General features: G+C 45.2%; 1 protein-coding gene and 1 long non-coding RNA gene across 6 annotated transcripts in view; one reads left to right on the forward strand and one right to left on the reverse strand.

The window, feature by feature from the left end:
* Positions 1 to 5,829, reverse strand: part of LOC141584803 (uncharacterized) — a 39,620-nt gene extending 33,791 nt beyond the window's left edge. Inside the window, exons 1-2 of the long non-coding RNA XR_012517985.1 lie at positions 5,674 to 5,829; positions 4,430 to 4,497 (exon numbers count right to left, since the gene is read on the reverse strand). This is a non-coding gene — a long non-coding RNA (uncharacterized LOC141584803). The remainder of the gene's footprint in view (positions 1 to 4,429; positions 4,498 to 5,673) is intronic.
* Positions 1 to 22,324, forward strand: part of TENM4 (teneurin transmembrane protein 4) — a 3,045,593-nt gene that overhangs the window by 2,974,335 nt on the left and 48,934 nt on the right. For all 5 annotated transcript variants that reach the window (XM_074400388.1, XM_074400391.1, XM_074400392.1 and 2 more), the window contains 5 exons: positions 1,340 to 1,607; positions 4,457 to 4,600; positions 8,033 to 8,282; positions 10,586 to 10,606; positions 18,260 to 18,492. In XM_074400388.1, the coding sequence (XP_074256489.1) occupies positions 1,340 to 1,607; positions 4,457 to 4,600; positions 8,033 to 8,282; positions 10,586 to 10,606; positions 18,260 to 18,492 (916 nt within the window). The remainder of the gene's footprint in view (positions 1 to 1,339; positions 1,608 to 4,456; positions 4,601 to 8,032; positions 8,283 to 10,585; positions 10,607 to 18,259; positions 18,493 to 22,324) is intronic.

Consider the following 22,324-nt stretch of genomic DNA (forward strand, 5'->3'; position numbering starts at 1 on the left):
GCCTTTGCAAGTGCTGGGAGATGTGAATTTTCAAGAGTACTTTAAAGAAGGTAAATATTTTTGAGAGCATCAGGATGGCACATCAGTCATGCTCAGGGCTTACCGGGTATAAGTCCTGCTTTGCCTTGAACTTGTAAGCTGTAGTTTAGGAAGATTGCCTTGGTTTAAGCTAAATCCCTAAAGCTTCCCGTGTTCAGGAGAATGGGGTAGGGGTAAGCATTCACACTTGTCTATGAAAGGGACAGGACGAAAAAGGCACGGATCCACCGTAAACATAGGGTAGAATAGCCATTGTCCCTTGAATAGATACGTTAGCCTCAATTGATTTAATGTCCCTTTCTCGAAACAGACCCCAGAGCATCAAGCTGATAAAGTTCTCTGCTTTTGCCATGTGCCTGAGCACGCTGGCATTCATTTAAACTTTCCAACTTAGAACTGGGCTCATTGCACCCAGCAGCTATGATCTGAACCTTCCCTAGGTCACACCCTTCCCCACACTGTCCATTGGCATAGGAGCTGGGGCTCAGAGTGGCCAGAAACTCCAGGCAGCCAGTCCAACCTTTCTGTGGATGACCACAGGTCCCTGCCAGGCTGTGGTCTCAAATGTGCATATTTATTTGTTTGGTAAACATCTCGTAGTCTCTGTTTAATTTCCTGAAAAGGAAAGTCATTTGGAACAGATCTCATTTGAGGGAAGTTCTGAGAGAGAAACCATCCTTTCTGCTTGGGCAGCTGGCTGCAACAGTCTCTCTTCATGGCACCCGTGCTGCCAGCAGCAGCAGCAGCAGCAGCAGCACTGCACGCCACCTGACAACGTTTCTGTGCTAAGCACTTTACTTGTGTGACCTTACTCAGTCCTCACAGAAAGCCACTGAGGAGACTGAGATTCAGATGTTCCATGAGCTTTCTGGGATAACACAGCTCGTGAACCAGTGGCAATGTGACCTAAGTATTTTACATGCATTCTCCTATGTGTTCCCTCAAAACTGCAGTGAAATGAGTGCCGTCATCCCTGCTGTACAGAGCAGGAGGCTGAGGCTCAGCGAGGTGAGGTGACTTCTGCAGGGTTCCCACATGACAGCTGGCCTCAGAAACCAGGTCCTTTGACATGTTACACTCTTCCTCAATTCTTTCTCCCATCTCACTCACACTTCTCCCTCCTTCTCCTGCTTGTCCTCACCCTCTGCTTCCCATCTTCTTTCCACTGTTTCCTCTTCCCCTCCCGCTTCTGCTTTTCCCTTTACCACCTGAACACCCAGAGAACATGGGGCCTCACCATCTTCCCTCCACCGAGTGAGTCCGTGACCATCCCTTGCTGTGATCTGCTTCTGCTTTCTAGGCTTTGCAGGAGGAAATCTCTATCTCTGGCTGCAAGATGAGGCTGAGCTACCTGAGCAGCCGGACCCCTGGCTACAAATCTGTCCTGAGGATCAGCCTCACCCATCCGACCATCCCCTTCAACCTCATGAAGGTGCACCTCATGGTAGCAGTGGAGGGTCGCCTCTTCAGGAAGTGGTTTGCTGCAGCCCCAGACCTGTCCTATTATTTCATTTGGGACAAGACAGACGTCTACAACCAGAAGGTGTTTGGGCTCTCAGAAGCCTTTGGTAAGCCTCCTGGCTACAGGACTCAGAGAATAGCACCTCTACCTCCCTGGTTTATTCTTCCTTCCTTCCTCTTCCCAGATCACAAATACCTAAGGCTTAATTGACTTTTAAGACCTCTGCATGACTGTCCAGGACCTTAAAAAACTGTACTGAAAGATTTGAATGTAGAAAATTACAGTAGGGCTACAGAACCAAACAGCTCTGGGAAAGCACCGTGGTGGCTTGTGAGGGGCTAAAAGAGGTCGTGTGCCCCAAAGGCGGGGCCAGGTGGACACTCCCTGGCCACCCCACAGCCATCCTGCAGGAACTTACCCATTAAAATAGGAGACCTGAAAAAAAAAAATGGTTTCTTTATCTTTTTTTTTTGAGCTGCAGGAACTAAGATTCTTTCTTCATCAGAAATGCTTTGGGGCCTCTTTACCCAGTCAGAGAAGTTATCTCTTTGTTGTTGCTATTGCTGTCTCTTTGTAAGATGAACCAGAAGTTGGCTGTAGCCTCACCTGGAGTCCCAGCCTCACTTGGCCCTTGGGCTCCCAGGGGCTGGCTGGATGCATTTCTGCTTCCACATTAGAGGAGGTCCCAGGAAGGGCTCAGAGCTGGACTCAGCAGGCCTAACCCTGCAGAGCTGATCTACCAAGCACTTAAGAGTAACCACCCAGCAAATCCCTTCTCACCTTGAACCCCACTCAAATTTCATTCCTTTAGGTTCAGCAAAAGCACAGATTCAGCAAAGGCAGAATGAGGAAGCAGAGAAATAAGGTTATTTAGAAAGGAAGGGAGTGGGGGAGGAAGAGAAGGAAGGAAGGGGAAGAGAACGTGGAAAGGAGCAGGGAAGAGGGAAGGGAGGGAGTAAGGAGAAGCAATGAAGGGAGCAAGGGAGAGAAGGGGAAGGAAGAAAGCGGAGGGAGGTGGGAAGGAAATAAGGGAATGTTGCTTGAGCACCTGCCGTGGGCAGTGTGCTGCCCTGTGCATCAGTATCTCAATTAAACCTTATACTCTGTGAGTCAAAAATTGGCACCCCCAAATTCTACATGAAGAAACCGAGGCCCAGAGAAGTAAGATGACTTCCCAGTGATGCACAGCTAGGAAGGAACAGAGCTGGATTTATCCCAGACCTTTCTTATGGATTTGCATCCCGCTGTACCTCACAAGGGCACAGTGGGAGCAAAGGTGCAATCTCTCACTGTTCATGATCCCTGCTGTAGATCAAGCCACTTCTGTCATCTTTTTTAAAATGAGGCCTTATAACCTCTTCAAGTAAAATGAGCACTTCTAATGCCCACCAGTCAGTTAAGAAGGTAGGTGACTGGATTGGGGCCACTTTCCTGAGATCACAAATGACCAGTAGGAGGCACAGTGGCTGCTAAAGGGACTCAAGGCCATGGGGGAAAGGGTCACAGGGATGTCTTCCTGCCCATTCCCCTCTTGCCATAAATGGTCAGCAATCTTTTATAGCACCTACAAGAAACTTCAAGGAGCTGCTCAGTTGTCAATTCCTGTCTTGAACATGTAGTGGGATGTTGCCCACTGGAAAATAGTACCTGCCCAGGAGGATGCTTGGAAGAAATAGCATTCCTGTCTCCATTAGTTCCCTTCCATTGTCCAGTTACAGGACTTTTTACACAGCCAGGGTCAGGGAGGCTGCCATGTTTAGCCTTCATCCCAGTGACCTTCTAAGGGGGGCTGGATTTGTGAAACAAAGTAAATCCGGGGGATCTCCAAGCTTTGAAACCCCAAAGCAACTTCCAGCTTTAAAAGTACCCCAACTAAGTTCCGTTTCTATATTCATTATAAATGATCTTATTTTTTTTAAGTAAAAAACCACCATAGTCATTAATAAAAATTTGAAAAATGGACAAACATAGAAAAAAGTTATATGTGATCCTGTAAACAAATACAGCTAGTTTTCTTTTTTCAAATGTAATTTCTTTTAATGCAGCTTACCATGTACAACCAGTCTTTTCAACCGAGCATGACTCCACGTCCCATGTACTCTTCTCACTGTAACTGACAGTGGCTTCATAATATTCCTGGAGTGGATGCACTTGGGTTTGCTCACCCCCTCACCCCTCTTGAATCTTTAGATGACTTCTAAGTTCCCAATATTATAAATAATGCTGCGGTAAAGGCTTTTGTGCCCAAAGTATTTTCCATACTATATTCATCTGTTCTCATATTTTTATCAATATCTGAGTCTATGTAATCTCTAAGAAAAGAGGTTTAATTGGTTCATGGTTCTGCAGGCTGTACAGGAAGCCTGGCAGCATCAGTTTCTCGGGAGGCCTCAGGGAGCTTCTTCTCATGGCAGAAGGCAAAGAGGGAGCAGGCATCTTCCATGGCAGGAGCAGGACCTGGCGTGGTAGGAGGAGGCGCTGCATACTTTGAAACAACCAGATCTCGCGAGAACTCACTCATCATCATGAGAACAGCACCAAGAGGATGGTGCGAAACCATTCATGAGAATCCACCCCGTGATCCAGTCACCTCCCACCAGGCCCCACCTCCGACACTGGGGTTTACAATCCAGCATGAGATTTGGGTGAGGGGCATAGATCCAAACCCTATCACGTACTAAAGGTTATTTCCCTGGAAGTGATTCACCTAGATCCTTTTAAAGTCATTGACACATTTGTTTTAACTTTTTACCAAAGGTAAAATCGCTCTCTCAAAAAAAATAAAAAATTAATAAGGCTTAGCAACTGTTTCACATAGTTCTGGTTGCCGCTTAGAAATACGATCCTTTTTTCCTCTTCCGCAAAAGATAAGCCAGGGACCTTGCCTACAGTTCTAAAGTCTACTCTTTGTAGACTTCACTTACTTACGCTTTTTGCCTCTTTTGTCGCCTCCAGTTTCCGTGGGTTATGAATATGAATCCTGCCCAGATCTGATCCTGTGGGAAAAAAGAACAGCAGTGCTGCAGGGCTATGAAATTGACGCATCCAAGCTTGGAGGATGGAGCCTAGACAAGCATCATGCCCTCAACATTCAAAGTGGTAAGCGGATTCATAGAATTACTTGAACCAGGCTAGGGTGAGACCTTGTCTCATATCCCTTGTGACCTGCCAAACAAACAATTCGCACTTGAATCCCACAGGCTCCTATGTGATCAGAGAGCTCATTCAACAAATATTGCTTGTATATCTCCTCTGAGGCTGTCACTATGCTAGGCACTGGGGATGCAGAAATGAAAGCCCTCCAGACTTTATTATGCCCGTGAGACACAAATACTCGCCAGGTAGTTTCAGTGCTGTGCCATATACCCTGACATCACAGAGGAGGCACAGGGTGTTTTATAGGCAGAAGAGGAGCGCCTCACCCAGTGTCTTGGTTCATAAAGGTGTCCCTTTGGCAAGAATTCCTAAACTGAGTCTCAGAAGGTCTATAGAATTAGCCCTGTGCACCAAGTAGGGAGAACGTTCTAGGCAGAGGGCACAATATGTGTCAAAGTACTGAAGCCTGAAGGAAGAGTTACTAGAGAGAGGTTTGTTGTGATTTAAGTAGAGGAAGACATGAAGGGAACAGCAAAAGACAAAGCTTGGGTATGAGCAGCTAGAGTCCAGGGTATGAAGATTAGGACTTTCAGCATCATTAATGTCAAGCCTCTACAAGGTCTAAAGCATGCGAGTGGTACTATCAGATCTGTATTACAGACGACTGACTCTGACCATGAGCCAGGGTGGGACAACTAAATATGGTAATGATGTCAGCTATCACCTGCCTGATCTAAAAAGGCAGCAAATGCCCATCAAAGCCATAGCATGTGTTGGGGGGGAAACTGACAAACTAATTCTAAAATTTATGATAGAATACAGATTTGTAAATAGCTAATGCAGCCTTTAAAACAAGAACAAAAAAGAGGGACTCACCAGATACTAAGCTATGTTAGAAAAACCATAGTACCTAAAACTATGTGGTGCTGGCACAGGAACAGATCAATTGATTCCATGCAATAGAACACATTCAGAAACTGACATGGGAAGAGTAATTAAAACTAGTTTTGGCCCCAGGTTTCAGAAAAGCCAAAATAACAGAGTTGGAAAAAAGTTAGAGTTTGTTTCTCACTCACCTGACTTTTTACTCTGCAAATCTGCGAGTAGAGAATCCAGGATGCAAGGCTCTGACACTGTTCAGAGTTCAGCCCAGGAGTTCAAGGCTACAGTGTCAGAGACCCAGGCTCTCCTCTCTCTGTGCTCCACTCAGGCTTTCATCTCCAAAGTCGTGATCCAAGGCGATCACTTCAGGCCCAGCCTTCACATCCGCTTTACAGCCAGCAGGAAGGAAGTGAAGGACAAAGAGCAAGTCCCTTGCATTGTAAGGACACTTCCCAGCAGCTGCCCATATCACTTCCACTTATATGCCATTGCAAGAACTTAGTTGTGGATGTAGCTGCCATGGAGCCAGGGATCATGATCTGTTCCAGGCAGTCATGTGCCCAGTTAAACAGCAGGGATTCTGTAACTGCAAAAGAAGGAAAGTGTGGATAGGATGGTTGTCAGTGGGCAAGGAGGAGTTTTTGCCACATATTTAAGAACTTGGTACGTGACAGAGATAGTGTCGTATGTCACTGAAGAATGGATGGGTGTTTTAGAACTTAGTATTGGGAAAATTGGCTCAATATGTAGAGACAAATTAAGTCCTCCACATTCTATACAAAATAGAGACTTTTCTTAAACATCTAAATGTGGAAGATAACACTTTAAAATTAACAGAAGACAAATATTTAAAAGGCCAGGTACTGTGGCTCACGCCCGTAATCCCAGCACTTTGGGAAGCCAAGGCAAGAGGATTGAGCCTAGGAGATTGAGACCAACCTGGGCAACATAGTGAGACCCCATCTCTACTAAAATCTTTTTAAAAAATTAGCTGGGGGCCGGGCGCGGTGGCTCAAGCCTGTAATCCCAGCACTTTGGGAGGCTGAGGCGGGTGGATCACGAGATCGAGAGATCGAGACCATCCTGGTCAACATGGTGAAACCCCATCTCTACTAAAAATACAGAAAATTAGCTTGGCATGGTGGCACATGCCTGTAATCCCAGCTACTCAGGAGGCTGAGGCAGGAGAATTGCTTGAACCCAGGAGGCGGAGGTTGCAGTGAGCCGAGATCGCACCATTGCACTCCAGCCTGGGTAACAAGCGAAACTCGGTCTCAAAAAAAAAAAAAAAAAAAAAAATTAGCTGGGTGTGGTGGCACATACTTGTGGTCTCAGCTACTGAAGAGGCTGAGGTGGGAGGATCGCTTGAGCCCAGGAGTTCAAGGCTACAGTGAACCGAGAACGTGCCACTACACTCCAGCCTGGGCAACAGAGTGAGACCCTATCTCAATTTAAAAAAAGAAAGAAATTAGTAGAATATCTGTAAAAATCTCAGGAAAGCATTTCCTAACACCTAACAAAGCACAAACTTTAAAGGAGAAAAATGATTGATTAGAGTACATAACAATTAAAGATATCTATCGATCAAAGGACAGCTTTGACCAAGCTAACAGGTAGCAGTTTGGGAGAAGACTCTGGTGACCTGGAAGAGCACAGCTCACTCAGGCTTCATTATGGAAGAGGTGAGACAGGGGCCAGAGGATCCAGTTTGGAGGCTATGACATGTGCAGGAGGAAATGGAGGATCCAGACTAAAAAGAAACAGGCTAGATATGGGAAGAGGCGTTCGAGTCATTGAGGTCAATGCCCTCATTTTATTGAGGGGGAAGCAGGCCCAACGGTAGTTACAGCAGTAAAGAGACCTATATGGGAGCTGGGATCAGCCTGTTAATACCGAAGCCAGGTTAAAACCCATCTCTTCTTGAAAACCCATCTCTTCCTTTCTTTTGGTGAAAAGAGTTTCACTCATTCATTAAAAACCCATCTCTTCCTTTCCTTTGGTGAAAAGAGTTTCACTCATTCATTTCTATAAACATTCATTGGTATCTACTCTGTGTCAAGTTCTGTGCTAAGCACTGGAGATACAGAAAGGAAAAAGTCTCCACACGGGTACCAATTGAAAGAGAAAAGCAAGTAAGTGCGATAAAGAATTCATGCTGTCACAGCTATGGACTGGGTCCATGAGATACAGGCGGCCTACCTGAGAGACAGGCAGTGTAGCCGAATGGCTAAGCACCAGACTCTGAAGCTCTTCCGCTCATCATCTGTGTGACTTCGGGTGAGGTTGCTGAAGCTACCTGGACAGTCCCCTGATACAGTAGGGATAATAGTAGTACCTATCTTATACAACTGTGGAGAGAAGTAAAGCTGACTGACTTGTTTAGGACACTCGGGGTTCCATTATGGGGCCGAGGCAAAGCCTTGAGTTATGAGCCTGGAAATGGTTGACGGAGATCTTGCATGCCTTGCAAAATCGGGGTGACTCTGTGGCCAACCACAGGAAAAGATACCCATTTCCTGCTCCATAGGCAATTCTGTTCTGTCCTTGTCCCAGGCATCCTGCACAAAGGGAATGGGGAGAACCAGTTTGTATCTCAGCAGCCGCCTGTCATCGGAAGCATCATGGGCAATGGGCGCCGGAGAAGCATCTCCTGCCCCAGCTGCAATGGCCTTGCTGATGGCAACAAGCTCCTGGCCCCAGTGGCCCTCACCTGTGGCTCTGATGGGAGCCTCTATGTGGGTGATTTCAACTACATTCGTAGGATCTTCCCCTCTGGAAATGTCACCAACATCCTGGAGTTGAGGTATGTAAGGTGATGCTTTCTTCATAGTTCCTAATCACCTCCCTTTGCCATCCTGTGGGCCCCGCTGCATTACCTACTGAGCCCAGAGAAGCGGGACAGGACAGAGCCTCACCTATCAGACTCTGGGGCTTTTCACCTCCCAGCTCAAGCAGGTGCTGCTTCCCCGGTGCACTGCTGTGAGGACAAGCCACTAAGGACAGGGAGATGTCCGCGGCATCCAGGGTACATCTGTGACATAGAAGGCTGCTAGCAGCCCAAAATTAAACTCCTCAGACGCCATTGAATCTTCTTTTTGTTTTCTAGAACTAAACAGATGAGAATGAGTCACATGAATCTTTTTTATACAAATAAGGGGCTAGGTGCCATTGCTCATACCTGTAATCCTAGCATTTTGGGAGGCTGAAGCAGAAGGATCACTTGAGGCCAGGAGTTTGAGATCAGCCTGTGCAAGCTGGTGAGACCCCATCTCTACAGAAAATAATTTTTAAGATTAGCTGGGTGTGGTGGCACCTACCTGTAGTCGTAGCTACTCAGGAAGTTGAGGCAGGAAGATTCCTTGAGCCCAAGGGTAGTTTTCTTCAGCTGACCTATATAGAGATAAGGCCCACAGCCAAAAACCAGGCAGTGCCTCTCTGATCCTCAGGTACTACAGAAGCAGCTGAGTCAGGCTCTTTTCCCCATCCTGACCCTGAGTGATGAACCACAGCCATACTCATAGCTCAGGGAAAGAACCAATATGTTGGATTTTTCTCTATGTCTCCCTAACCTAGATCATTTTGGAACCAAGACACTGTCATAGGGTGGGCTCTGGGGTCATGGAAAAGCTGTGCTTTAGAGATAAGGGAGCCTCACACTCCCTTGCAGGAGGAATTGCACCAAGCTCCCTCCCAATTCTTTTAGGGAATGGAATCCGCCTGTCTTCTGGGCCAGGGTCCATGTGAGCAGGACAGGCTCTGGAGCTGGAAAGCCTTCCTCCACAGTGGGCAAGGGAAAAGAAAACTCACTTTTGCTGGGCTCCTACTATTGCCAAGCATAATAGTTCTGTAAGGTGTTTATTATTATCCCCCTTTGGTGAATGAGAAGGTGGAGGCTTAGGGTATTTAAAGAACCTGCCTGAAGTCCAGCTTCTAGACTGGTGGACCCAAATCCAGAGATCATTACACACCTCTGCCTCGCCAAAGTCTGGTTACCTAGCCCAGTGAGGGCCACTTTGACTTGATGCCTTGTTAAGTTCCTCCCTGGAGGGGAAGGCCGTGCTGCAAGAATCTCACTCTGCAGTGCACGAGTGAAAGGAAGGCAGGGCCAACAGCCATGAGCCCTAAAGAGAAGAGTTAGTATCGGCCCCATGCACAGCACCAGACAAGCACACACACAGTAGGCTCATAAGAAATAAGATATCGGCTGAATGAGAAGAGGACTGCCAGTGGAATATTCTCTGCCCTTCTTCTGTCTGTTGTGAGTCTGACTGACACAGACATCTGTCAAGGAAGAGGGATCCTTTCAGCATATTTGTGTCACCTGGCTGCATATGTGGACCACAACAGGAAGCGCCATGGGCGAGGAAATGAACCCACCTCAGCGGAGAAGCTGTACAACTTTGGACAAATCACTGAACCTCCCTGGACCTCCGTTTTCGCCTCTTTCCAATAGCAGTCCCCATTTTCCCTGCCTCCCTCTCACAGTTGTTGGGGAGATATGACAGTGGATAAGGCAGGGAGGTGTAAGTGAAATTTGAAAAGAAAAATCAATTTAGAAGTATATTATCACTTTGACATGTTTTCTTTCATTCTTTTTTTTTTTCTAGGCCTGTTTCTGAGTCATACCCTCCCTTCTAATTATAATCTATCTCCAATTCTGTATCCTATTATGAGGAGGCTCCAGGGAAGCGACCCAAGTTTGGGTAATGCTTTGTAGGGAAGTGTGCATATGGACACACAGAGCAGTAAGCCTATGTATCTCTGGGTATGTGTCTATACAGAGAAGAGAATCCACTGTTCCAATCTCTGGCTTAGCCCTTGTTAAAGCAGCAGAATGTGTCAACCTAGTCCTCTTTCCCCAAAGTCAGCAGTAGTGATGCAGGTGAAACCATGCCTCATCTGTGATATGTAGCTGCTTGTAAGTGAACTCACTGACAAGTCATATCCCACATAAAATATATCAATGTCATAGTTGCTAAGTCTTTCTTTATTATAGTATTGTGTAGTACCATTGCTGTCAAGTGTTCAGGCTGCTAATAATGCTTCTAACCCTGCCGCTAACACCTCATTCTTTCTTCTATTCCCTGCTCTCCTATCTTCTGTCAGAAATAAAGATTTCAGACATAGGTAAGCCAACCAGTGGAGAATTTCCTGCCTCACCCCTGCCTTGTTGCATGCTGTATGGTAAGCTGCACGTGTCAATTTCGGATGACTGTATGGCAGAAGAATCCTGTGTGATTGGAACTGATTGGGGGTAATCAGTTGCATTGAGAGGAAGTCATTAATAATGGTAGGGATGGGTGGCAGGAGCCTGAACTCCTTGGATCTGTTGCAAAGTGAGGCAGTTACCTTGATACTCTGAAAGCAGTACGTGAAAGAATTTGAACCTTGGAATAGTAATTTGAATACCACAGTCTGCTTATCCTTAGAATAAATGAGGATGTCATCCTAACTGCACTGAGTGACTTTGATGGTCATGAAAGGAAGTCCTGAGAACATCTTGATCAGGTGAACAGTCTGGAAGAAGACAGATTTCATATTTATACTTCTGGGGGCATTCGAGTTTTCTCAGCTTGGGGATGCCAGGCAACGCCTCCCAAATGGCTTTCTATCAAGGAGAGAACAAACTCCAGGAACCAACTGCAGAGATCAATCCTTAAATATGAACTTTGTCCCAGAGTAGGCTTGTCATGTAGACTCACGGCAAGATGCAGTAAACAGAAATGGGTCTAGTCAGGCACACCAAGACAAGTGTCTACCTGTCAGCATCACCTGTCACTGTGGAAATCACCCGACTCCTGGATAACAGTCACCTTGGAGTCCCCTGACCTCTCATACATTGCGGTGACTAGAAAAGTAACCCTGGGTAGAGAGAGCTGTGGCTTGCATGGCCACAGAAGTGGATCTCAGTTGTCCACATGTGGCTCAGATTATAGTGGCATGGGGATAGTGGTAAGTTGGGATGAAAGAAAGTCTTGAGGGTGGTGGAAAGAGTCAGACAGACCCAGAATCCAACAATGATTCTATCGTTTTTGATAGAAGTAGATACATTTTTCATGTAATAGTTGTATGTGTTATTTTAAGATAATATTCATTATATAAGTAGAAAATAGGATAATAATCATTTAATAACACGTATAGAGCGTTTACTGTGTAGCAGATAGAGGGTTATGTGCTTTACAGGGATTGTAGCATTCTATTCCCAGCCCACTCAGTGAAGTAGATATTCATGATTACATCCAGTAGACAGATGAGAAAACCGAAGCTCCCCAGTTATGTGGTCTTGAAAAAATTCCTTCATCTCTCTAAGCTTTAGTTTCTAACACAAGGTTAATAAAATCTCCCTTGGAGTGTCGTCGTAATGATCACAGAAGATGTTTGTAAACTGTTCAGTACTTTCAGGCACAGGGAGTAGCTCCAGAAATAGTAGTAGTAGTAATAATAATGATGACATACTATAGAGTTAACAGTATTATAATTTATCACAAAAATTATTATATGATAACGACGAGGCTTCCATCTTTCCCAAAAAGGAATTAAATCCTCTTACACCCAAAGACACATGTATTAAAGTAAATCAAATAGAAATTGGTAACAAAAGGAAAAAGGAGGACGCATATATGTGATATATCAGATTAGGCTCTGAGCTTCCTGGCAGCAAGGGTAAATGAGAAAACACAATTATTCTCATACTTTATGTTATCAGAAATGGAAAAACATACCCATTCTTCAGAAGGGGAACGTTTTGTTTCCTGACACTGAAATCTGAGATTTTCAATGAGCTTTGTACGGATGACACAGAACTATCTAATGGTCCATGCCTTCAACTTCAGTTGTACAGAAAACACAGAAGTACATTTCACATGAGGGTCTTGGATTAAAGCCTAGCATTTAACGTGGAAACATTCAGTTAGTGGTGGCCGCTGCCTGGGATGCAGCCATGACCCAGGGGGACATAGCGGGGAAGAATCAGGAAGCCAGCTACTGTCCAGCCCCGCTACTCATTCACTGTGTGGCCGTGGGCTGGTTACTTGGGAGTTTCTGCTTTCCAGTCCCATCATCTATAAACTGAAAGAGTTGTGGTTTGGGAATATTTTCTTTCTGATATTCAATGATCTTTTTATATATTTATGATACGACTTTAAACCCTTCGTCAATTCGTTGTTTTCTTGGGTACTGATAACTTTCTAAGATGAACCAAAGAAGAAGGGAAAAAAAGAAATTACTTTCTGCCTTGCAGTTTTCCAAAGACAACCAGGCGACGGAAAGCCTGAGTTCAGCTCTGATATTAACTGCCACCTGGATATTGGCAAATCTCTTCCTCTCTCTGGGCTTCAGTGTCCCCATCAGTAAATGTCGGAGACAGATTTAAAAAATTACACAGTTGCGTCCACTTCCTCCATTAACTGTCTCAGCCACTCCCAGTAACATGTCTGGCCCCACGGCTGGCGACTTGAGCCTGTGCGTGTGCTTCCCCCGGGCAGACTCATCTCTGCCTTTTGCTTTTCCAACCTCAATGCCAGCCTGCCATGCCGAGCGTGCCCAGTCAGAAACCCATAATCCACGGGGCATCTTCCTTTATGGCCTCCTTCAGGGAACAAGCATCTTTGCCTCTTCCCAGAGCTCTTCCTAGGGTCACGAAAGGTGTTTGAAGCCTTTTCTTCACAAGTACATTTGGACTCAAGTGTCCATCAAACCCAGCTACACATATTATATTAACTCAGAGCCCTTAACTGTCCCAGGAAATAGGTTAAACAGGACAAAATAAAGTCTGACATACTTAGTGTTTCTATTATGCACCAAATCTTCTAGGAGTTTCTAAAGTGACCAGCTTTGCTAAAAGCTGCCATTTATTGAATATTTTATTTTTTAGTGGAACAGGCACTATGCTCAGAGATTTATATTCTTTGTGAAATTTTGTAACAAAGTAATCTTTTGAAATCGATGTGATTATCCCCATTTCTCAGCTTAAGAAAACCAAGGCTATGATGTGATGTGACCAGGGTCACTTAGCCAGATGCATGGTAGAACTGGCATTTGAACCCTTGACTGTGTGGCTCCAGCACTCAGGCTCTTCCACTGGTTCTGAGAACCAGGGAATTAAGTTCTGCCAGGGCTGCCACCTTCTGTGGTTGAAGGACACTCCTTTGCACAAGGCAGACCTTACTCAGAGACAAAGAGAATTCTCACTCGGAAGCAAGTGAGCCTGGATGTCTCTACAGACTCCTAGACTCTCAGCTCCTACTGGGAAATTCCCAATACCATCCAAAATGAGGGTAGAAAGGAGCTTGGCTTCAGCTCATTAACTTCAGAAATGGTACCCTGAAGGCCTTTTGATTTTATGTCACTTCCAGAGAGACTAAGGTTATGTTCGAGGAACTAGAAAACAATATGGGTCCTCAGAGACTTCTACAGCAAACTGAAAATGAAGTTGTGATCTTACTCTGTGTCCAGCCCTGCTCAGGATACTGGGGATCAGAAGTGAATCAGACATGGTCCCTTTCCTGGAGATGCTCCCTGTCCACACAGCCAGGCCTGGGGCCTCAGCGTAGGCCATCTTCCGTCTCGTGCCCTGAGACATTTACGATTTGTAGAGTATTCTAAGGCCTTACTGCTCAAAAAACAGACAAGCAATGTTGGCATGCTCTGGGAACTTGTTAGAAATGCGGACTCTCAAGTTCTGCACCCCAGAACTACTGAACTGAAATGTGCATTTTACCAAAGGCTCCAGGTGACACATTAAAGTTTAAAAAGAACTGCTTCAAGGCCATGGTTCCCAAATCTGGCTTTGCCTCCAAGTCACCTGAAGAAACCTCAGAGGTATAGATGCCCACGCCCTTAAATCATTATTGGTAGGACTTTTTTTTAAAGCTCTCCAGGCCATTCTGATGTATAGCCATGTGTGAGAATCACCACTCTAAGATTGTTAGCAGTGAGTGTTTCCTATGTATACTCCAGCCAGGGAGGCTGATATCGTTTCATAAATTCAGCAGAAATTTCTGGAGTACTTATTCTGCATCAGTGCAGTGCAGAGCAGCAGAGACTGGTAGTCAGTTCTTGCCCTTGAGGAGTTCAAGATTTCATCCAAGAGACAAACAGAAAAGTTTAGTTAGTGCCACAGATTCTAAAAATGCAAACTTCGTAAGCTCCGGGGAGACACAATGAAGGAAGTGGCCAGTTCTACCAGTGGGGAAGAAGTGAGGGTTTAGGAATGGCATTACAGATAAGCTGAACCTCAGAAGATGACCAGGTGCTCCCAGGTGAATATGGACAAAGGAAGCTTCTAGATCTTGAGCAGCAGGGTGAGGAGATAGAAAGAACGCAGACTTTGGAGTCAGGCAGAACTCGGTTGGAATTTCATCCCGCCACTTGAGAATCTGTGGTCCTAGACAAGTCACTTCACCTCTTCCAGTCTCAGTTTTCTGAAATATAAGGGAGAAAAGTACCTACATTATATGGTAGTTGTGAAGAAAATGAGGTCATGCATGCATCAAGTGCTAGCGCGGTGTCTGGGACAGAATCGGCATCCATAGGTGGTCACGGATGCATTCCTAACAGTGGTAGTCATCGCTGCAGCTCTGTTCTGCAGACAGGTGGCGCTGCAGCCTGGTGGCGTCTGGATGGGCATCACAGACGCAGGTGCAGCTCCCAGTGCCAGGTGGCACAAGGACAAAATGAGTTGAAGAGTGTCCTGAGAGCTCTGCAAACTAGAAAGGGCTGTTGAGATGTATAATTTCATTTGATCCTAATGACAAGCTTGTGAGCATAGCCAAGCAGGGACTTAGTCATTTGACAGCGAAGGGACCTACGATTTGAACTATTTAGGTGACTCACCCAAATGAGAGCCCACACCTTCGAAGTTCAAAGCTAGCTGTTGTTTTCCCTGTGCTGAACTTACCACCAGACCTCAAATTTGTCCTTGGGCTGAAAGATGCAGCCACAGCTTTTATAGACTCTGAGGTAATCCTGACAATGCCACACTGTCCTGGAATTCAGTGATCTGAGAAACTCCACATGAGTGACACTTCTCTGGAGCAGTGCAGGGAGACATGAGCTGGAAACTTAGGGGGCTAAATGTAAGTGGACAGGGCCCCCTCACCATACCCCCTGAGGGACCATTTTCTGCCAAGGTAAATGGCACCAGTTTATCATGAGTGACGTGCAAAGAAATGAGAAACATCACCCCACCTCAACGCTGTCATCGGAAAAGCAGAAAGATCAAGGCTGCCCCAGCATTACAAAGTAGGATCTAAGGTCACTGCATTTTATTTAGCCAGAATTGATGTCAGCTGGGAAGATTCTATCTGTGCTACATTAGAGGGTAAGTCACAGAGAACATTTCAAAATAGACAGGATACCTGTCCTGTTTACTGCTACCCCCAGAAGAGAAGTAAAAGAAGAGCTAAATAATGTAAATGCAAACACTACCTAAGTAATCCAAAAATAGACACGCCATCTACTTAAAACAAGCGACTGCTATTGGCTAGAAGGCACAAAGCAGAACACTGAAAAACAAAAATGAATAAAATCCAGTCTCTTCCCTTCAAGCATTGATGATCAGGTTTTGGAGACACACACATAAATGAACAGTCACAGCGTGATGTCCTATCATCCAGGAATGAATGGATACAAGTCTCCACACACAGGGAGAAGGCTGGGGAAGGTTTGCAGAGGAGGGAGCATTTAAACTGACATGTGAAGAGTGAGTAGGAAAGGGAGGGGCGGGGCGTACTGCAGAGCAGGAGCAGCAGGTGCAGGCAGGCTTGAGGTGTGCTGCAGGGACAGACAGGTCTGTGGCCAGATGCAGGTGTCTGGGAGGGGAGGCAGGCTGGGAGGGGGGGCAGGACAGCACAAATCTGGGATTTGTTGGGGGGAGGACGGGTCCTAACTTCTCGGTAAGAATCAGGGAACCCCAGAAGGGAAAGCATTGAAATGGCAGGTTGGTATTTGGGTGAGATCAAGAAGAATGGCGTGAAGAGGACCCAGGCTACGGGCCGAGAGACCTGCCCTTGGTTCAGAAAAGATGTGATGGGACAGTAGTTTTAGGGTTAAGGACGAAGGACAGTTGGAGAAAATCATACCAGGTTAGTTGAATTTAGGGAGAGAAAATAGAAAGGAAAGCCTTCAGTCTGGATGCCTGGCCCTTTTCGAGGTAGCCAGTCCCCAAGGACACTGTCCAAGACAAGAGACATTTATAATGACAAACCACCCAGGGCCAGATTAAAACCCTCAGTGACCTAGATACAGAAAAGATTATGATGCCCCAGCCCTCATAGGGAATTCATAAATCACAAATCCGTAAAATAAAATTTTGCTTTTTCAAAAGAACCCAAAACTTACATACCTGATAAATGCAAAATAGCTTCTTTCTAGACTTCTCAAATTCTCTTGCATTCATCTTGAAGGGGGTCTGCAGTGCCCCAGCCCTGATGGTGCTCTCATCACTGTTCAGTCTGTCCCGAGCCCCCCAGCACAGTTTATGCCTCACCGTACAGTGAAAATGGCCAGCACTAGGCCATCCAGGCCAAATAGAAAGAGCTTCGTTTGAATCCAAGTACTTTCCAGAGACTTGGGTGGGGTTGCCAATATTGAGAATCAGTTTTAGGGCCCAGCAAATGTTCAGGCCATGCACAGGAACTCTAGATTAGCTTCTCAGAAGTGCCGAGTTCAACTCCAGTGTGCCCTAGACTTGAAAGAAATTCTGTATCAGTACCAGGGGATAGAAAAAGTCAGATTTAGTAAGAGATACCTACTACGTAGCCGTCTCCAAGTGCAAGAAGAGACACATCATTGCTAATTAAAATTATCATTATTATTATTGAGCATCTACACTATGCTAAAAGTAGCTTTTTATTATTTTCTCTCAAATTTCCCCAACATAGCAGCAAGGTTAGCTATTAACACCCCCATTTTGCACATAAAGACAGTTTGAGGCTCAGGAGGCCAAGTAACTTGCCCAAGTTTAAGGACCAGGAAATTACACAGCTAGACTTGGAACCCAGACTGATCTGTGCCTTTTCCTCACCCTATGGCTAGAGACAGTGCTTTGTCTCCCCAGCGCCTCTATATAGTCAAGCTTCTGTCTCCCCTGTTGGCACAAGCCTGGTCCTTGTAACTGTTTTCCAGAAACAGAAACGTCATCAGCACTGCTCTTCTGTGTCGCTTATTTTTTTTTCTTGGGTTTCGCTGCAAATGACAAACCAATGCTGCCATTCATTTATATCTGACTGCCAGAGGGAGACTCCTGGGCTCCTGAGAAGTATAACATGAGTATCAACTAAAGACAGTGTTGATGCTGACCAGGAGTCAGAGGCAGCCGGGGTTTCATCCATCAGTCCCAAGATGGAGATGAGGGATTACTGTAAAAATCCTCTGGCAAGGGGCTTGTATTTGTGAACTCTTGAAGTGTGTTTTTTTTTTTTTTTTTTTTTTAAGTCAAGAGCAACCATGTTTCTAACCTGAGTGAACAGGCCATCTCTGGTAGGCCTCAGTGATCATCCTCTTAAGAAAACATGTATTTAGCACCTGACACAGACATGGCACTGAGCTGGTCATCTCAATCATTGGCAAGGGGTTTTTGCAAGAACAGTGGGTGGGAAGGATAGTTAAGCCAGCCACTGAGGTCAGAAAAGTTGGGGAACCATCACCCAAAATAGGGGTATCGTCTCCATAAGACATTTTGGCTTGGATTCTGAAAGGCCAGGGGTTCATCTGTGCATGTCTAACTACTCGCAGGAAAGAAGAAAATGCCCACCAGTTCGCCATGTCTTTGTTTTCTAGTCACAGTCCAGCACACAAATACTACCTGACCACAGACCCCATGAGCGGGGCCGTCTTCCTTTCTGACACCAACAGCCGGCGGGTCTTTAAAATCAAGTCCACTGTGGTGGTGAAGGACCTTGTCAAGAACTCTGAGGTGGTTGCAGGGACAGGTGACCAGTGCCTCCCCTTTGACGACACTCGCTGCGGGGACGGTGGGAAGGCCACGGAAGCCACACTTACCAATCCCAGGGGTAAGACCTTGCCTTAGAAACATTGTCAGTAACATTTACCGGGCTATTGTGCATTTCAGAAAAATATGCATGATTGATATTGTGAAGATTTTTGGAAGATACCAAGAAATATAGAGAGGATGGGGAAAACTGTGATAATTCCACCTGCTAGAAATATTCCCGGTTGATATTTCCTGTCTTCTCTCCTAGTCTTCTTTCAAAGTGTTTGTGTTTAGGTAGTATTTACTAAAAACAAACAATGAGATCACATTAAGCAAACTGTTGAAGCAAATGCTGTTTTCCCCCAAATGCTAGATCCTGAACATTCCTCCATGTCATTGAATGGTTTCTGTGTACTCATTTTTAATGACTAATATATTCCAGCAAATGGATGTCCCAGTCCTCTGCTATTAGACATGTATGCTGTTTCTCATGCTATTGTTATGCAAAAAACATCTTAGTGCATCATGTTTTCATATGTTCATATGCTCTTGGGTGGGTTAACTGTAGGTTTCAATTCTGAGTCCCTGAAGAAGCTGAACCTCTAAATGCCTGCAATCACAATTTTTCATTCTCTTATTCAGCAAATATTTGAGCACATAGAGTACAGTGGTTGCATAGATAAGTTTGTCGTAGCAGAATAAATAAGACTTGAGTATAAATCACTGTGACTTGGGTGAGAGGAAGAAAGAGCTGTACATGGGGGTGTAGAGCCAAGAGAGACCACTGTGCCTTGGAGACTGGGAAAGCTGTTTGGAGAGGCCATCATTATCCATACTTAGTGGAGTGTTCACTCTGTTACAAGTCCTATAGCCAGTGACTTACAGTGTCTAAGCCCCAGGGTTCTCACTAATTGAATGGGGGTAATAATGTCATCTCTGTCAACCTTCTAGGCTTATTCTGATGGTCAAAATTAATATGTTAAATAATTCCGTAGAAACTTTATAAATGATTGTATTATTAAATAGTTCCATATTTCAGGGCCCAGTTTCAAATCAAAGCAGAAGATTCTAGTGAAATCAGACATTCAAACTCACACTGTCATCTACAGCTGAGTGACTTTGGGCAATCACTTAAGCTCTCTGAGCCTCATTTTCCTTATCTATGTACTAGGGATATGCTGCACAATTGTAATACAGATTGAATATTATTAGGAGTGTGAATGCTTAGTACAGTAGTACTAGGCACATGGTAAACATCCCATAAATGGTGATTCCTATTATTGTTGTTCTATCATATCACATCACGTCATATCACTGTCTCTACCACATACCTGGAGTGTCAGGTGGTAATTGCGTGGGGTAAATACTGTATGAACAAAGGTTAATCCCTCCTAATTATGATTTCCAAATACTAGAGAGCATCCGGGAATGGAAGGAACAGTACGCTTGCACTTAGAAGCCCTGTGTGGTTTTCCTCTGCCACTGGCTGGCTCTGGGACCGCCTCCTCTGGGCCTCAGTTTCCCCATTGGTCAGCGAATGAACAGACTGGGCTGAATAATCCCCAAGACCCTTTTCAGCCACAACATTCTGCTCTCTTAGGTTTAAAACCATTTTTTTCTGAGAATTTTTATTCTCTCCAGGGCTTTTTCAGTTGTCTCCACACGTGTGTTTGCTTCCCCACTCTTGCAGCCCCCGATCCTCACACAGATGAAGTGGCAGTGCATTTACCCAAAAGCCTGTGATTAACCCAGATAGAAATGACAAGGGTGTCATGATATGCAGGCACTTTGTAGCAGGGAGGAGAAAAGATGTCCATCTACTTAACACAACAAAAGGAGGTAAAAATCAAGTAATTAATCAGGGACAGATCACTTCTATTAGCCTGTGCAGCCAACTCTGTAAACAAGAAGCCCGACTATTCATGGAGCACTCATCAGTCCTAACAGATGGAAGAGGAAGACAGGGCATAGCTAGGCAGACAAGAAAAGGTCTGTCTTGGCACTTAAAGAATGAAATTAATGTACATTTGAGACAGGACCATGAGAAAGGCTTCCCAGCCTTGAGGCTGCCTGGTCCTCTGTGTGAAATCACTCTCCGGCCTGAACAGCCTAAGAAGGAACAGCTGGTGCTCCAGCAGTTTCTCAGCACTCAGAGGCCCCTGGGCTTCTTAAAGCACCCTGCTGGCCAGTGAGAGATACATGCCCCCCCCCCCAAGACGAGGGCCTTGAAACCCTCAAAGTGCTGGCCACTTTCTCATCATTACAATGGTCGTTAATAATTATTGAAGGCTAATTACTACAAGTCAGTCAGATGTTAGAATCCTTGTTTTATCAATGAGGAAATGAAGACTTAAAAGTGAAGTCATGAAGTAATATGTCTTTTGATACAACTGGAAAATTTTATAATTCAAGTCTCTCCACTTGGTGAAGCCTTCCTGACCCTTCTTCCACTGCCTTCCCCAGAGAAAACAGAGCAGACCAAAGTGAGCAGAATCTCCTGCATTTTACCATGACCCTCTCGAGTCAGTCCTTTCCTATGATGTTCACATGGTTCTGATTCATTCCTGTGCCTTCCCATCTAAACTGGGTACTCCCTGGGGCCATGTCTCATCTGTATCCCATGATAGTTCATGGTTATGTCTTATGTCTGACTCTCACGATTCTGAACCTGGGGTGGAGATTACTATGACCCATGAACACTATTAAAGCATGCCCTGCTCCCAGTCCCAGCTGTCCCCTGAATTAGTATTTCCAGGAGTTAGGCCAGCAGGTGTATATTGAAAAAACTCTTTAGGTGCCTCAATGCACATCACAGGCTGAGAGGTCCTGACGTAGTGGAGTGGTTCTCAGACTCTGGTTTGTGTCATTATCACACAAGGTGCTTGTCAGAAATGCAGATAGAAGCTCAGACTCCACTTGAGGGATTCTGAAGCGGCTACCTAGGTGGTGCATTTTAGCAAGCTCCTCAGGGGATTCCCATACACATCCAAGAGTGAGAAATACAGATTTGGAACGATCCCATTGTTTGACAGCTGGGAAAACAAAGGCAGAGATGCTCAGTGACTTGCCCGAGGTCACGCAAACTGGGTCAGGGAGAAAGTTAACAGGATGAGATGGTCTGGTGAATGGAGCAGGTGATGTTGAGTAATGATTGTGATTCCTCTCCTCAAAGTGTCACCTTTAGAAATTCAATTCAACGATATTCCCTACACAGATCCATAGGATTCTATTTAGATGCTGTACTTTTGTAATAACGAATGGGGCTAAAATAGTAAAAATAGAAAAGCATGAAGGACACAGGTGACTCATGCCTATAATCCCAGCACTTTGGGAGGCCAAGGTGGGTGGATCACCTAAGGTCAGGAGTTCAAGACCAACCTGGGCAACATGGTGAAACCTCGCCTCTACTAAAAATTTTTAAAAATTTAAAAAGGCAGGGATGGTGGTGCACACCTGTAGTCCCAGCTACTCAGGAGGCTGAGGCAGGAGAATTGCTTGAACCTGGGAGGTGGAGGTTGCAGTGAGCCAAAATTGCACCACTGCACTCCAACCTGGGTGTCAGAGTGAGACTCTGTCTCAGAAAAAAAAAAAAAGAAAAGAAAAGAAAAATGGTTACCAAAAAGGGAAACTGATTATTATAATTACAGAGCTTCGGAAGTAGGTGGATTGAAATCATTCAGTGTTAATATTGAAAAAGATCTTCATTACCACTAAATCTCTAGTGTTTAAAAAACCCCAAAAGTTATGAATCCAGTTTTAGTGGATGGCTAATGTGATAGATTAAAATCTCAGGAGGCAGCAAGGTGGGAGGACCAGAGTCCCATAAGGTCTGAAAACCTGGGTTCTAATCCCTGCTTTGAACAAGTCACTGAAGGCCTCTGAGCCCCAGCCTACTCATCCTTAAGAGAGGA

Source organism: Saimiri boliviensis, chromosome 6 (genome assembly GCF_048565385.1).
Source record: "Saimiri boliviensis isolate mSaiBol1 chromosome 6, mSaiBol1.pri, whole genome shotgun sequence".
NCBI lineage: Eukaryota > Metazoa > Chordata > Mammalia > Primates > Cebidae > Saimiri > Saimiri boliviensis.